The sequence below is a fragment of the Mizuhopecten yessoensis genome, unplaced genomic scaffold, assembly GCF_002113885.1.
Source record: "Mizuhopecten yessoensis strain PY_sf001 unplaced genomic scaffold, ASM211388v2 scaffold7907, whole genome shotgun sequence".
NCBI classification, from domain to species: Eukaryota; Metazoa; Mollusca; class Bivalvia; order Pectinida; family Pectinidae; genus Mizuhopecten; species Mizuhopecten yessoensis.
This window is the reverse complement of record NW_018407282.1, coordinates 49,630-64,745: the sequence shown is the minus strand read 5'-3', so window position 1 is coordinate 64,745 and position 15,116 is coordinate 49,630. Positions and strand designations below refer to the sequence as shown.

General features: G+C 36.9%; 2 protein-coding genes across 2 annotated transcripts; one reads left to right on the top strand and one right to left on the bottom strand.

Moving 5' to 3' along the window:
* Positions 1–768: 768 nt before the first annotated feature.
* Positions 769–7,783, bottom strand: LOC110454553 (PITH domain-containing protein 1-like). The gene is made up of 6 exons (XM_021504124.1): positions 7,498–7,783; positions 6,786–6,829; positions 5,439–5,516; positions 4,983–5,087; positions 1,674–1,782; positions 769–1,498 (listed from the first exon to the last, which is right to left on the bottom strand). The coding sequence occupies exons 1-6, from the start codon at positions 7,696–7,698 to the stop codon at positions 1,397–1,399; spliced, it is 639 nt and encodes a 212-aa protein (XP_021359799.1). The 5' UTR covers positions 7,699–7,783; the 3' UTR covers positions 769–1,396.
* Positions 7,784–7,832: 49 nt separating this feature from the next.
* Positions 7,833–15,083, top strand: LOC110454550 (programmed cell death protein 2-like). Its single transcript, XM_021504119.1, has 4 exons — positions 7,833–8,402; positions 12,346–12,629; positions 13,416–13,529; positions 14,324–15,083. Exons 1-4 carry the CDS (start codon positions 7,886–7,888, stop codon positions 14,483–14,485), a joined length of 1,077 nt encoding a protein of 358 aa, XP_021359794.1. The 5' UTR covers positions 7,833–7,885; the 3' UTR covers positions 14,486–15,083.
* Positions 15,084–15,116: the final 33 nt, after the last annotated feature.

The window sequence follows — 15,116 nt, the reverse complement described above, 5'->3', positions numbered from 1 at the left end:
AGAATTCTGAAAAAAACACCCTTTGCAATGTAAGGAGTGTGTCTTTTGAACAAAATTCATATTTAACAATATTGACATTGGTAATGAGATAGTGAAATTGTTGGTACTTATAGCTATTATCTTAAGAATACAGACACTTATTCAAATGATCTGTCCTTAGAAAGGAGGTAGAAAATGTGTCCGGTATAGCCCCTTACTGGTCACCTTAAGTTACCAGATTTTGTATGCAATTACATCTTGGAATGGCATAGTGTTGAGAACAAAAACTAGGTCACTGTGACCTATATGCTTTAACCATTGACCTTAACTTTTTTTGTTTTTTTGTTCCAAGCAAATCTCCAATAATGTTTGACTGATTAACCAAATTAAGTTTGTAGGTCTTGCAATGGTGGAGTGCATTTTATGAAAAGTAAAGTCACTGTGATGTATGCATTGACCTTTGGCCTTAACAAATGAAAAAGGTTGTCCAAAGCTGTAACCAAAATTGGTACTGGTATGCAGGAATATCTCTGAGATGACAAGAGTTTTCTGTACCAAAAGCAAGTCAATGGATCTCTATTTTGACTGCTGACCACAATCATTGGAAAAAATTGCCTCTATATCGGGCTACTTTACAGAAGGTTGATCCTAGGATAGGTGTACAGCATGGTAAATAAAGATATCATTATCATTGGGGATCTATACATGTAGATTGTTTCGCAATTGATGTAGTTATTTCCACTGTGAATCTTCAGCTACAATGAATGAGAGATAACAAAACAATTTGCCATCAAGCTGGTGTTTTTATTTGCCTCTATTAGGAATTACACATATCCCACATGTCATAATAAAACATAACGGTGAAATGTGATCACTACTGCCAATGTTACCGATACAGAAGCAACTATCAGATACTAGGATACGTTACAGTATAGCACTCCTTACATTAAACCACTTGTACTTCTGGAGGTTTCGTAAGCAATGGATTAATCTTTCTTCTATGAAAACTCTCCCGAAATGTATTTTGTATTGCTACGAAAGAAACGTAAATCAAGGAAAAAACCCACAGAATATTTGGAAATGTTAGCATTTTTGACATGAATAAAACTACAATGACAGCAGGCCATCACACTGGAGCGTGAAGACTGTAAGAAAAGATGTTTTCAACTTTTCTTGTACTCTTGTTGGATGAGCGAGACTGAAGCAGTGTGTAACCACGAATATCACATAGCTGAAAAGTTGCAATGTACAACATTATTATAAGCAATGAGACTGGTTATTATCATACACTTTTCATCCAAAGAAAATCCATTCCAGGCATACACCAGGTAGGAATGAACTCCTTCCCACAGTATGAACGTAAACAAGTAAAGGAAGATCTTCTTGTTGATACGCGGAGAAACCCATATTTCTTAGATCAGCTGATCTGGTGGTTTACACTGTCCATTAAGTTAGTTTTATGATCGGATGGATTAGCTCGGGCCTCATAGTTACATATGGTTACCTCGTGTCGATGGGCCTGTGAAGATAAAAACTTTCTATAAAATATCGACTGACAACCATTAAAGTGCCTGTTAATATAGGATAATGAAGATTCATTTTCGGTTTCCATAACATCAATATATTTATTGAACTTTTTTTTTATTAAAATGAGCTTGAGTTTGACATATGTAAATTAAAAGCTGATCATTTACCTCAGTAAAATCCCCTCTTAGACCAATGTAGTAAACCTTTGTGTTGTCTGCACCAAAATTACTTGGGAAATGGATGGAAAGATGTTCCACAGAATTAAATCTGGCGACTCTGAAACATAAGTTATTAATACAGCTTATAATGTTTAAACTGTCAGGAGTTGCAATGCACAGGTCAAATTAGGGTCTAGAAGCAACAGCCTCTTTTTGACACATGCGTTAGGTAGCGCAGGTGTCTAGGGGATCGTGCATACTACGAAGTTTGCTTAATGTGGATTTGCACATTTGACACTAACACCATCTGTAACCTTATATGGTCTCTCTGCCCTTATATGGAATCTGATATCTCCTTATATGGATCTCATTCATATACTTTTCATTCATATGCAACTGTTTTCAGTAGCGACCCCTAGCATTTTCATTCATACCGTAGTGACGCCATTTTGTGGTAGCCAAATAATAGGCAGAGAAAGTATTCACTTCAATACTTTCTTAACTAGCCATATGTATGTGAAAAACATGTTCCTACCTAGCTACAATACACAGTTCCCGTCACAATGTTTGGGTCACTAACGTTTTGCTTTATATCACAAAATTTCCCACTGCAAATAAGCCTGAAATTATACAACTGACCACTTGAATATGACTATTCTTTCCAGCAATATTATGAAACTCTCTCCAAAACATTCTGTCCGTTTCAGTATAGTCACAGAATAGATCGACAGGACCAATATATTAACACAAGAAAAGAACTGTAAAGCTAACCATGCTTTGATAACTTAAGCTACTCGTCAAACAGCAAGCAGCTGATCAGCTGGCTAAATGTGGCCGAAGTTCACCGCCACGGATTACCTGTATTTCTGCAAAACCTTATCTCCCTTAGTAGAACATTGGACTTACCTGATCAGCCGGATTTGAATGAAGTCGGTCTATTTGTAGGGCCGAACCATATTTGTGACATCTCCCTCAGATGTTATATTAGACTAACCTGTGGTGGCACTAAGACTTACTTTGTAATGTACTCCAAGGCCCAAGTATACGTAGGGTGTGGTGGCACTAAGACTTACTTTGTAATGTATTCCAAGGCCCAAGTATACGTAGGGTGTGGTGGCACTAAGACTTACTTTGTAATGTATTCCAAGGCTCAAGTATACGTAGGGTGTGGTGGTACTAAGACCTACTTTGTACTGTATTCTAAGGGCCCAGTAGGGTGTGATGGGACTAAGACTTACTTTGTACTGTATTCTAAGGCCCCAGTAGGGTGTGATGGTACTAAGACCTACTTTGTACTGTATTCTAAGGCCCCAGTAGGGTGTGGGTGGGACTAAGACTTACTTTGTACTGTAATCTGATGCCCCAGTAGGGTGTGATGGTACTAAGACTTACTTTGTACTGTATTCTAAGGCCCCAGAAGGGTGTGATGGTACTAAGACTTACTTTGTACTGTAATCTGAGGCCCCAGTAGGGTGTGGGTGGGACTAAGACTTACTTTGTACTGTATTCTAAGGCCCCAGTAGGGTGTGATGGTACTAAGACTTACTTTGTACTGTATTCTAAGGCCCCAGAAGGGTGTGATGGTACTAAGACTTACTTTGTACTGTAATCTGAGGCCCCAGTAGGGTGTGGGTGGGACTAAGACTTACTTTGTACTGTATTCTAAGGCCCCAGTAGGGTGTGATGGTACTAAGACTTACTTTGTACTGTATTCTAAGGCCCCAGAAGGGTGTGATGGTACTAAGACTTACTTTGTACTGTAATCTGATGCCCCAGTAGGGTGTGGGTGGGACTAAGACTTACTTTGTACTGTATTCTAAGGCCCCAGAAGGGTGTAGTGGTACTAAGACTTACTGTGTACTGTATTCTGTTTTTTTATTTTTTTATTTTTTTTTTATTTAGGTTCAAATTGTTTTATTCCCCCAGCATCTTTGGGAGGGATGCCAGGGTTGGGGTGCCCCGGGATCATCCCTCTTACATAATATAGCCTCATGCAAAAGGCCTCTTTCTCTTTATACCCTCTTTCTTTTTCATTCATTCTTTCATACTCAAATTAAAAATCATTCATTCTTTCATACATATATTTCATTCATTACAATAACGATAATATTTATTTTGATTAAATTGATATATTAAATTACATCAAGCATTCCTTCTTTATATATTCAAATATTGAAAGTATTTTTATATTTATAAATTCATTTACATGCCAAAAATTCTGCTTTATTGATTTGGGATTGCCATATTGTCCTAAAATTTAGACAAGATCAAACCAAATTCATGTACTTTGAATGATGTTGTTTTTCATGTGTAATTTGGATTAGTTTAAGAAGGAATGTCTGGGGAAATAAAAAAGAGTACAAATACTAATGTACCTAGCAATTTAGACCTATATACATAAACACAAAAACATAAAAAGTGTACAATTATGTGAAATTTAACTACAAATTATGTATTTATAAATACATCATACACACACTCAAAATGACAAATATATTACTTGATCGAGTCATACATATTTATCACACATAATTATACACACATATACACTCGTACCCATACACACACATACACCCACACCCTGACAGCATATAGATATAGGGTGTGGGTGGGACTAAGACTTACTTTGTACTGTATTCTGATGCCCTAGTAGGGTGTGGGTGGGACTAAGACTTACTTTGTACTGTATTCTAAGGCCCCAGTAGGGTGTGGGTGGGACTAAGACTTACTTTGTACTGTATTCTGATGCCCCAGAAGGGTGTGATGGTACTAAGACTTACTTTGTACTATATTCTAAGGCCCCAGTAGGGTGTGATGGTACTAAGCCTTACTTTGTACTGTATTCTGCTGCCCCAGAAGGGTGTGATGGTACTAAGTCTTACTTTGTACTATATTCAAAGGCCCCAGTAGGGTGTTATGGTACTAAGACTTACTTTGTAATGTATTCTAAGGCCCCAGGGGGGTGTGATGGGACTAAGACTTACTTTGGACTGTATTCTGATGCCCCATGTATTCCAAGGCCCAAGTATACGTAGGGTGTGGTGGCACTAAGACTTACTTTGTGCTATATTCTAAGGCCCCAGTAAGGGGTGATGGTACTAAGACTTACTTTGTACTGTATTCTAAGGCCCCAGTAGGATGTGGTGGTACTAAGACTTACTGTGTACTGTATTCTAAGGCCCCAGTAGGGTGTGATGGGACTAAGACTTACTTTGTACTGTATTCTAAGGCCCAAGTAAACGTAGGGTGTGATGGTACTAAGACTTACTTTGTACTGTATTTTAAGGCCCCAGTAGGGTGTGATGTACTAAGACTTACTTTGTACTGTATTCTAAGGCCCCAGTTGGGTCCGGATGTAACTCAAACTTCTGGTCAGGTTCAGCACCACATGTGTCAAAGGTCATATGTGGTCGGTTCTTGTAACTGCCAAAAAAAAAGAAAAGGATAAACTTTACGATTACAATGTATATGTTTTATATTGTTTTGGATTATAAATTGTCCCCTACAAATAATTACATGACAGCAGCGTCACCATATTGTGGAGGCCATTCATCAGCTAAAGTCGTTTGGCGACGTCATCCACTATGACACCGACACCTTTACCAGGTTTGTGTCAAAATGAGTGTTTAATTGCTTCTGGGTTCGATCATTTAATTTATCGAAACAACTTTTTAGTAAAAGAAATTGTTAAATTGATAACTGATTGTTAACAAAAACACCTGAACCTCCTGATCACTGATTGTCCCGACTCTGTCAATCAGTGTTGATACTCACATTCTCATCAGATTAGGGTGAGTCTCCTCTCCACCACCAATTACAATAATTCCCTTCAACTTCACATTGCCAGTAAATCTGTGTAATATACAGAATAAGTGCTGAATGATTTTTTTTTTTAAAAAGTGCAGGTTTGCGGCATTACTGCACTTTGACAAAGTAACATCTTAATTGGACCAATAATGTTATAGCTACAGGTTATTCAGACCAATGAGAGGCCGAAGAAGCTATTTAAAATTCCAAAACATAAAAAGTTTGAATATTTGATTGTTTACCCCTGTGTATATTGCTCCCACAAAGAGAGAATGGCAGCTCAATAGAACTCAAGTAAACAAAATATCCCTAAATTTCTCAATCAGAGGCCATGGCAGGCAATTTGGATTTCAAATCAAGGAAAAAGGTAGGTTACTCATGTACACATGCTGCTCAATACTCAGATTTTATAAGGATCCAGCTACATATAGCTAGTAAGTTTTAAGAAATATGTCAGAATAATTAAAGTACCGGTAAATGAAAGAACAGTAACAAGAGTGCAGATCTCAATTGTTTCTATGACCTGAGGAGTAAGTCACTGAGGACAGGGCTCGACCCCTCAGCCAATCCTGGTAGCATTTAGTATATATGTGTCTTTTTTTGCCAAGCCAGTAGTTATATGGTTTTACGGTGAGGATTTCCAAGTTATGAACCAAGCACCAAGAGGCCAGCAGGATGTTCCTGAGGGGTGATCTCAGTAGCATAAGTGCATTTGTCTTTTCAAACCAAGCACATGCCCTTGTATGAACAAATAAAGGGTGGGGATCTCAACCTATTCGATGTTAACACACAGAAACTATTTAAGTCCTGAGGTTGGAGGCTGACTGAGAATCCATTGCTGTTATTAATGTACAAGGCATGATTGAGCTTTTCTCTATGAGCCAATGAAGCAATTGTATCTATAATTGTCATAGTGAAGGGATCTAAATCAGTTCAATTTAAGAACTGGGATGCTAGTCTCCAGTGGCAGTTATTGAGCTGAGGCAAAGTCTGGTAATATTAATGTGTTTTTTTGTGGCCAAAAGATTGATCCTAGTAGCATGGTTGCACTGTCTTGTAATGCACAGCAATAAAACATGTAATTTTAGAGTGGGGATCTAAGACATATATATATATATGATGCATGGATTGAGATTAGATTAAAAGTACATGTATTTGGTCTAACCTCTTATTTAGATCAGAGCTGGTTCTAACCTTTGATTTAGATCAGATTGAAAGTACTGGTCTATAAATACTCTCTGATTAAGTGTTAAGTCTAACTTCTAACTTCAATCTGATGTGATGCTGATAGTTGTGAAACAATGCAAGACTTACGGGATATTAAACAGTAGTTCCTCATCAGCATCACTTTCCACAAACTGAAATAAAGACAATGGTCTCAAAATTAGTCTGACCAAGGTGGCTTTAAACTTAAGATCTCAGGTTTGTAAAATTTCTTTAAGACATGAATGCCCCCAACCATACGTATATAATACTTGACCTTTGTATAACGTTTGACAAAAATCTGTGAAAGAATGAAGTTGCTAAGTGTAATTTACATTGAATCGGGACAGGACAGACATGCCCCCCCCCCCCCATTTTATGGCGGGGGCATAAAAAACACGGCGCCACAGTGGGACTGTAGGGATCCTTAAAGTACAAGCTTTCCCCTGATCGTTCAACAATTTATAAATAATTTAAGTCTCAACAGTGTTTGCAAAAAAAAAAAGGAGAACAAAAAACATCCATGTATTATTGTTGACATACATTACTGTAAAATGTGACTTAAGGTTAGAAAAGGAGGGGAGTTTTTTTTCATAAAACAAAATGACAATTGATCATGACCAAGCACTCTTACATTGTACCAGACTTAACAACCAGACAATAATCATTCCAGAGACGCATACCTGTCTAGATGCAATGATTTTTTAGCATGTGTAGATTTTCTTAAATGCAATTACCTCCCCATTTTCCCTTTTCAACATTCGTTTTTTTCTGAATAACACTGAAGGCAAATTAAAAACTTCGGTTAAATAACGTGTTTCACCTTTTCTTTATCTAATCGTTTGTCCCAAGGTTTGAAAACATCCTTTCCAGAGCCATCCACAGCTTCATTCAGACATTCAACTCTTTCAGTGTCAATTTTCAGAAACAAGCTGTAAGCAGCTGCTTTTTCAGCTTCTGTTATGTGGTCGTGGTCATCACAACCACCGCCTCCATGACTGTGACCATGTCCGTGTCCTGACATTTTCACAACTTTGTCAAGTTTCACTTTCAGCTCAAAATGTTGATGCTCGCCTCTAATTTGACCAAGTGCTGTGTCATTAGACGCGAGTATATTTAAAGAATAAAAACAACCATGATTAGTCGAAAAGCATTATAGTTGCAGCCCCCTCAAGTGTTTTTACGATCTTGATGCAGAAAAAAAGATAAAAATGGCGACTAAGGGTGGAAATGAAAACGTGGAGTTAGGATTTTTAGAGGAAACAAATCCAGATTTACTACGCAGTCAATATTTTCCAAGTAAAGTTGGAGGAAAACCATCATGGCTGTCTCTGAAGCAACTTCCCACAGATACACATTGTAAATCATGTGATAAACCTACCATTTTCCTTATGCAAGTCTACTCCCCTGATGACAAAGTGTCGTCTGCTTTTCATCGAACACTTTTTGTTTTCGTATGTAGGGATCCGGGTTGTTCAACAAGAAATTCAAACCTCAGTTTTTTGGTGTTCAGGAGTCAACAGCCTCGCAAAAACGACTTTTACAGTCAAGATCCCCCTAGCGAAGATGTACCGACCCCTGGTCCTGTTCCCGACACAGATCTATGTTATGTTTGTGGATCTGTAGGGCCCAAACGGTGTGCTAAGTGTCACGCAGTCTCCTACTGTAGCAAAGAACACCAAGTCATCGACTGGAAGAGTGGCCACAAAGCTGCATGTTCGACCAAAGGTATGAAACAAAATCTGGTAACAAAACCACTTTTTGAGAAAATTAACATGTTAGCACATGAAAATATTGTTTTTTCTCTCTCTCCCTCTCTCTACATTATCAGTACATTGAAGTTTAAGATAGACCGTTATAACTTATAGTCCATCACATTTTATTTCCTCCAAAAAGGAGATATTTGAGTACAAGAAAAAAAAAGCAAAAATTAAAAAAAGGACAGAAAATGCCGCGGTAGGGCGCAGCTAAAGAACTGTGTCCTCGCGAATGCGAGTAAAAGTCTTAGTCATGGTTTCTTAAATCATTCCATTCACTTGAGTTCGTGAAGCGCGCATGACAAAGTATGCTGCATGCATCAGAAACAGTTTTTGAGTTGTATCATCCTGAAATTGGGGACCTGTTTTTGCACCTAATAAATTGTGAACAAAGGTAGCAGTGTCATGTTGATCAATGTAATTGAACACATTCAATCCAAACTTATGCAGGATCATCTGAAGAAAATGAGCCCGGAGTTCGCTGGTGTACTCACAGGTACAGCAATAGTGAGATATGACGTCACAGAAATGCTGGGAACACTTGGAGCAAACGTTCTGGTCAGGTGGCGAAGGCTTTGCCAATAATCTGCACAATGAATAAATTTCTTCTATGTCTCTGTTAGATTTTGCTGCGCGCAACATAATGTACGGGTTGTAGGAGGAGTGACAGTTCCTAAATATATCAAAATCACGGTTGTTTCTTAGTCGATCTTTTAGGGTCAGGTTTTCTGTAGCCATTATGGAATTTCTCACTATTCCCTTCCACTGAAGCTTAGAGGGGAACGTGTAGTTACGAAGGTGTGCAACCAAGTAAGACGACAGGTTATATTTGTAGATTATCTGCACAATATCCGGAACAAACCCTCTTTCACGAACACTTCCAACATTTTCCGTTTGCAAATGAAGGAATGAATATAGTCTTCTTGTGAAGATCTGCTTAGTTAAGAGAGACTGCTCCATCAGAACAAGCTTTCCCAGAAATATTAGCTTCCTCTTATCAATAGCTGCAGAAATTCTAATCAAACCAAGTATAGGCTCAACAATATCTGACCTGGCACGACGATCAGCTCCAAGAATGACCTTAGCAGCGTAATGTTGAAAGCGACTAAGTTTCGCGAGGTCGGTATTACCGAGTTGAACCCAGTGCTCACATCCATATAGAATTGAAGGTAGTATCACTTTCTTATAAAGACTGATTTTTACTAAAGGATTGATATCACATGCTGAGGGACAAAGCCCTATGATAGAATGTAGCGTCTTTCTCCCTTTGTCACACGCAGCCTGGATGCGTTCGGCGTTAGACATTTGTGAGCTTACAATAGTTCCTAGATGAACTTGAGAGGAGGTGGTCTCAATAGTGACAGGTCCAAGCATCCAACTAGCATCAGGCTGTCTTGGGATGTAATTTCCAATAACAACAGTTTTACACTTTGAGTGATTAAATACGAATTTCCACTCACGACTGTATTCATAGCAAATGTTCAGAAGCTTTTGAAGTGAAAGCGGGGAAGTTGTGATCAAGGATATGTCGTCGGCTAACGTCGGATTTCCAGTTAATAAGCATTGGACTTTAGCACCAAGCTTACTATTCTCTAACTTGCAAAGAAGGGAATCGATGAATGTCCAAAAAATTTGTGTAGGTAGGTAGGAAAATCTTTTTTTTTCTGGTGAAGAAAATTCCCTGATTACCTCTCTGAATGCGAAAAATATCTTATTGTTTAAATAAGGTATGGATGGCACCAAGTTTATAATTTTTCATACATGTAAAATAAATACACAAATAAAAAAAAATGCAGTCCTACTTTTTGTGTTGAGCAATCCTCAATATCCAGGGGTTACGCTCACTTTCGATCTAGAGATTGAAAGTGAGCGCAACCCCAGGATATCGAGGATGGTGTTGAGCAGGCTTAAACAACACATTGAAGTACACAACGTAAATTATTATTTGACCCACCTAAATGTTTATGGAATAACCAACTTAGTTTACAGTAGTGCTGTCACCAGTGTTACATTTCTTAATTATCTCTACTGGACACAACTTTTTAGTAATCCAAACACCACTGATGGTCACCAGTGTTTCATTCTCTTTTGTATAATATAACTCAATAACTGATACTTTCTGTTCTCAATTTTCACTGCCACCAGTTCAAATTAATTGAACAACAAAACAAGTACATTTATATTAACACTATATTTACAACACAAGCTTTTTAATCCGTCATAAAATATACAAGTCTTCACCAATGTGAACTCAATCTCTCTACTCCAAACTTATCTCCAACTATAAACTGTAAAACTATGCAGATCTAGAATTACAGCTAAAACTGATATTTATACTAACTTCCCAATTCTCACTTTAACTCTTCTAACTTTCTAACTCTCCTCTTTATCTCTAGACCTCTCAACTCAACCTCTGAACTCAACCTCCTTCATCAAGACTCCTTAACTCAACTCCCCAACCCTGAACTGCCTTCTCCTGCTTTGACTCCCAAGCTGAACTACCTTACTATCTGACCCTTAGCAAAATCCTACACATGTACTGTACATTAAAGTTGTTGATGCTGCTGAAATCCTCTATACAACTAGGTTCAACTGGTAAATTTGACTCAGGTGGTCAGCTTCAGCTGAAGGCACAAACACTGACATCACGACTGGACTCTTTTACAATTATAAACGGCTAATAAAGTAACGCATAACAGTTACTGTGAAAACACAATAAAATGTATTGGGGTCGTCATAAAAAATAGGGTAGGTCTGGAAACGGGAAACACAGCTATATTTTTATTTGGCCTAAGTAAACTTTTATAATTTATATACTACTTGATCTGATGCTAGTTTTAAAACAATCCTTTAAAGAAAAGTTAAATTGCGACCAGTACCTTTTAAAGATTTTTAGCTCACCTGGCACGAAGTGCCAAGTGAGCTTATGCNTGTGACCTTGAACGAAAATGAGTCAAGGTTGTTCATTTGAGCAAAACGTTGTCCAAGCATGCTACAATTAGTTCAAATATTATGACTCTAGGCCTCTTGGTTTGAACGATTTTGAAGCATAATGAGAGAACAAGAGGCCCATGGGCCTGAACGGTCACCTGAGTCCTACAGTATTTATTTTTGTTATAGTTAAGTATAATGTTAACTTAACTTTGTCAGGACCATGAGATGATCATTCCTAGACCGATTTTCAGTGAGATCGGCCTATTAGAACTTGTTTTTAAGTTTGAAATAGGTATTTACAAAATAGCGGCCATGGCAGCAAAATTGTATTTCTGATTGACCCGAAAAATAACAACACTTTGTCAGGACCATGATTCGATCATTCCTACAAAGTTTCAGTTCAATCGGCCTAGCAGAACTTGACTTTAAGTTTGAAATAGTTTTTCAAAATGGCGGCCGTGGCGGCCATATTGGATTTCTGATTGACCTGAAAAATATCAACACTGTCAGGACTATGAGTAGATCATTCCTACCAACTTTCAGTTCAATCGGCCCAGCAGAACTTGACATTAAGTTTGAAATGTAAAATGTTAATGGACGACGGACGAGGACGACGGACGAAAACGGATGGCAATAGGTCACTAGAGCTAAAGCTCAGGTGACCTAAAAAGAGTTAATTTAAGTAGCTACTTTCTGAATGTAAATTAAGTACATATCAAATGTTACACATTACAGCATTAAGTATATTTTGCCAACATCATTACATACATCACTAGATAACAATTAAGTGAACAGTACATGCTCCTTGAACCTCCTGTATTTTAAAATCCCACAAAATCAAGGTTTATTCTTAAGATTCTCAAAAAATAAGATTAAATACTTAGCAGGCATTAGGTAGACAAAAATGTATATTTTGCAAAAAGGTTTTTACATTTCTACCCAGGTCTGATAATCAAAGTATGTATACTATCTCTTTGTAGAAGAAACAGTGAGAACAGATGTTAAAGGTGTGCTGTTCCCAGAATTTGAAATTATCACAGAAACTGAAGATTTGGATGGTGTTGACTCTGATGATGAAAGTGATACAAAAGGAGAAAAGGAAAAGTGGGAGGAATACCAGGACTTCCTCAAATCAGACAAAGCAGGCAATCTGATTCCAGATAGTGTCCCGAAAAGTGAACTTGAAAAAATGGCTACAGTAGAAAATTTGGATGACAAGATTTTCAGAAAATTCAAGGAACGGATAAAGACAAATCCTGATCAAGTATGTTAAAAAGATTAACTCATTCACCCCTACATATTTCAATTGGACTTGCCAAGTCATTGATTTGATAATTTAAGGTTCAAATGTGACTTTAGGGGTGAATGTGATAAATTGGATTGTATTAGGAAAATTCCATGCTTAGTAAATCAAAACCATGAAGATATGTATACACTCATTTAGTGTATGTCTGGATAGGGTAAAGAGAAATGGAATAGGTGGGTCATAGACTTTAAGGTAAGAGAATGTTTTTTTTAGTTTTGATTGTTAAAAGAATAGATGGTGAGATACATTTTTATTTGTAGAGAAAGGGTTACTTGGGGCATTAGTTTCAGTGGTAGAATAATGGAGGAAATCACTCATGGTTTGGGGAGTAGAGAAAGACTGATGCTGATTTATATTTAAATAATAGAGGTTGAAGGTGTATAGTTACAGTGATATCAAAGAAGAAGGGTTGATCGGGGCTTTGTTTTTATACTTTTAATGGCAGAGGACAGGTTGAAGTTTGTAGTTTTAGTGGTAGAGGACATGTTGATGGGGGTATTATTTCAATGGTTCAGGAAGGGTTGATAAGATTATAGTTTCAAAATTGTTGGGCTATACTTTTCATTCATGGACCAAGTGGTTACCGAAAGAACTTCTTTAGGGAGAACTTTTATACTGCTTTGGTCTATGAAGCAGACTTAAACTGAACAGAAATTGATCGATATTAAAACATATATTTTGCTCTCTTTACTAAACTTTTAAACAGTATTTATATTTTCAATTAATTTGTTTTTATGATTTCAGGTTTTGAGGTACAATAAAGGAGGTCAGCCACTATTGGTGTCAGTGAATCACATACCAAAAGAAACAGACATACCAGCATGTTCTTGTGGTGCCAAACGTATATTTGAATTTCAGGTATGGAAAGTTATTTTTATAATTGAACAGAAATATTATTTAACCGTTGTTTTAAATTTATGTTAATTTGCAGAAGTGTATGTAGTCAAAATTTTGACATATTTATTATAACATGCAGTACGTATATACTGTACCATGGCAATGAAAACATTTGGAAATTAACCGGTTAGTTGCCAATGTCAGATGTTATTTTTGAATTCTGAATTGTACTGAAGATTGTTAGAATGGAGATGCATGTATATCACTTCAGTCCAAAGGTGTTTTTAAGGTTTTTGAAGTGTATGACCATGTGATCTTACTCCTTCATAAGAACGCTTTCAGTTGATTCTCGCAGAAACTCCAGGGCCCATATTAATGGGATACAAAATTCTAGAACTTTTTAAATTTCTCTTTTTGGTCCTCTTTTCTTTATGGAATATACAAAAGGTATAATACATTTCCCTTCACTCATACAGCCAACATTCTACTGGACAAAGTGTTGACAGCAAAACTAGATTTGTTTTTGCTGTACAGAATTTGTATGTTACATTTAAACATCCCTACTGCCATGCATTCAAAAAATGGTTCATATTGTAACTAAATGGATATTTTGTATGGCTTGTTAAAGGCTTTTCTGCTGCAAGTTGATGATTTCCAACTTGTACATTCTCATATTAAACATACTAAAATATATGCATACAGTATTTAGTATTTTACACTTCAACTGTTTTATTTCAATAAATATTTTGAAAACATCATATTTGATGTTATTGTGATATTAATAAATACAAATATTTTGTGAAAATATGTTACAGGTGATGCCGCAGTTGTTGAGTCATCTACAGGTTGACCAGCTCAGTGACAGCCTGGACTGGGGTACCCTGTGTGTGTACACCTGTAGTAACAGTTGTGAGATAGGCAACTCTTATCAGCCTGAGTTCCTCTGGAAACAAGACTATTCCACAGACCAGAAGTAACTTGTATCACAAACCTTGACACAGCTAACATTATACAATATACACTGCAAGATTTTGAATTGACAATTTCTATCTGCCAATGCTATATCTTTAAGTTGCACAAGTTAAATGCAACTTAAGAATCATGTTCATCAAGGAGCTGAAAACTCACTGTAAGCCGGCTTACATTAAGATAAACCCAAGATATATACACCAATTTAAGTTTCAGAATCATGAAAGTTGTAATCAAAGAGTTGGTCCCAACTGTCCCTACTTGTTTTCACCATACAACTTGTATATGGAACAGATCAATATTTCTTGGAAAAATAAAATTACATCATGACTGTGATCTATATATTTCACTTTAATATTTTTGTTGCTTCAGAGAATAAGGAATGAGGAAGGGTTACCTCATGTGGGACAAAACCTCTTTTCTTAAAAATGAATGAAAGGATTTCTTTGAACACATTATCACCTTTTCATTCAGTTGTATTTTCATACTGCTGAAGAATATTATTTTTTCCATTAATATTTTCTCCTTGTTTGTGGTGCTATATACATTATTCTTGATCATATCTATCTGGTTTATTCGTTTAACACAAAATTTACATTCTTTTATACCTGCTACATTATACTGAATTGAAGGCCAAAG

Coding starts and splice junctions, on each gene's coding strand:
- LOC110454553 (XM_021504124.1), bottom strand. CDS start 7,698: ATGTCAGGACACGGACATGGTCACAGTCATGGAGGCGGTGGTTGTGAT. Junction 6,830..7,497: donor AACGATTAGATAAAGAAAAG/GTGAAACACGTT, acceptor TCTTTATTTCAG/TTTGTGGAAAGTGATGCTGA. Junction 1,499..1,673: donor TAAGAGGGGATTTTACTGAG/GTAAATGATCAG, acceptor TTATCTTCACAG/GCCCATCGACACGAGGTAAC.
- LOC110454550 (XM_021504119.1), top strand. CDS start 7,886: ATGGCGACTAAGGGTGGAAATGAAAACGTGGAGTTAGGATTTTTAGAG. Junction 12,630..13,415: donor TAAAGACAAATCCTGATCAA/GTATGTTAAAAA, acceptor TTATGATTTCAG/GTTTTGAGGTACAATAAAGG. Junction 13,530..14,323: donor AACGTATATTTGAATTTCAG/GTATGGAAAGTT, acceptor AATATGTTACAG/GTGATGCCGCAGTTGTTGAG.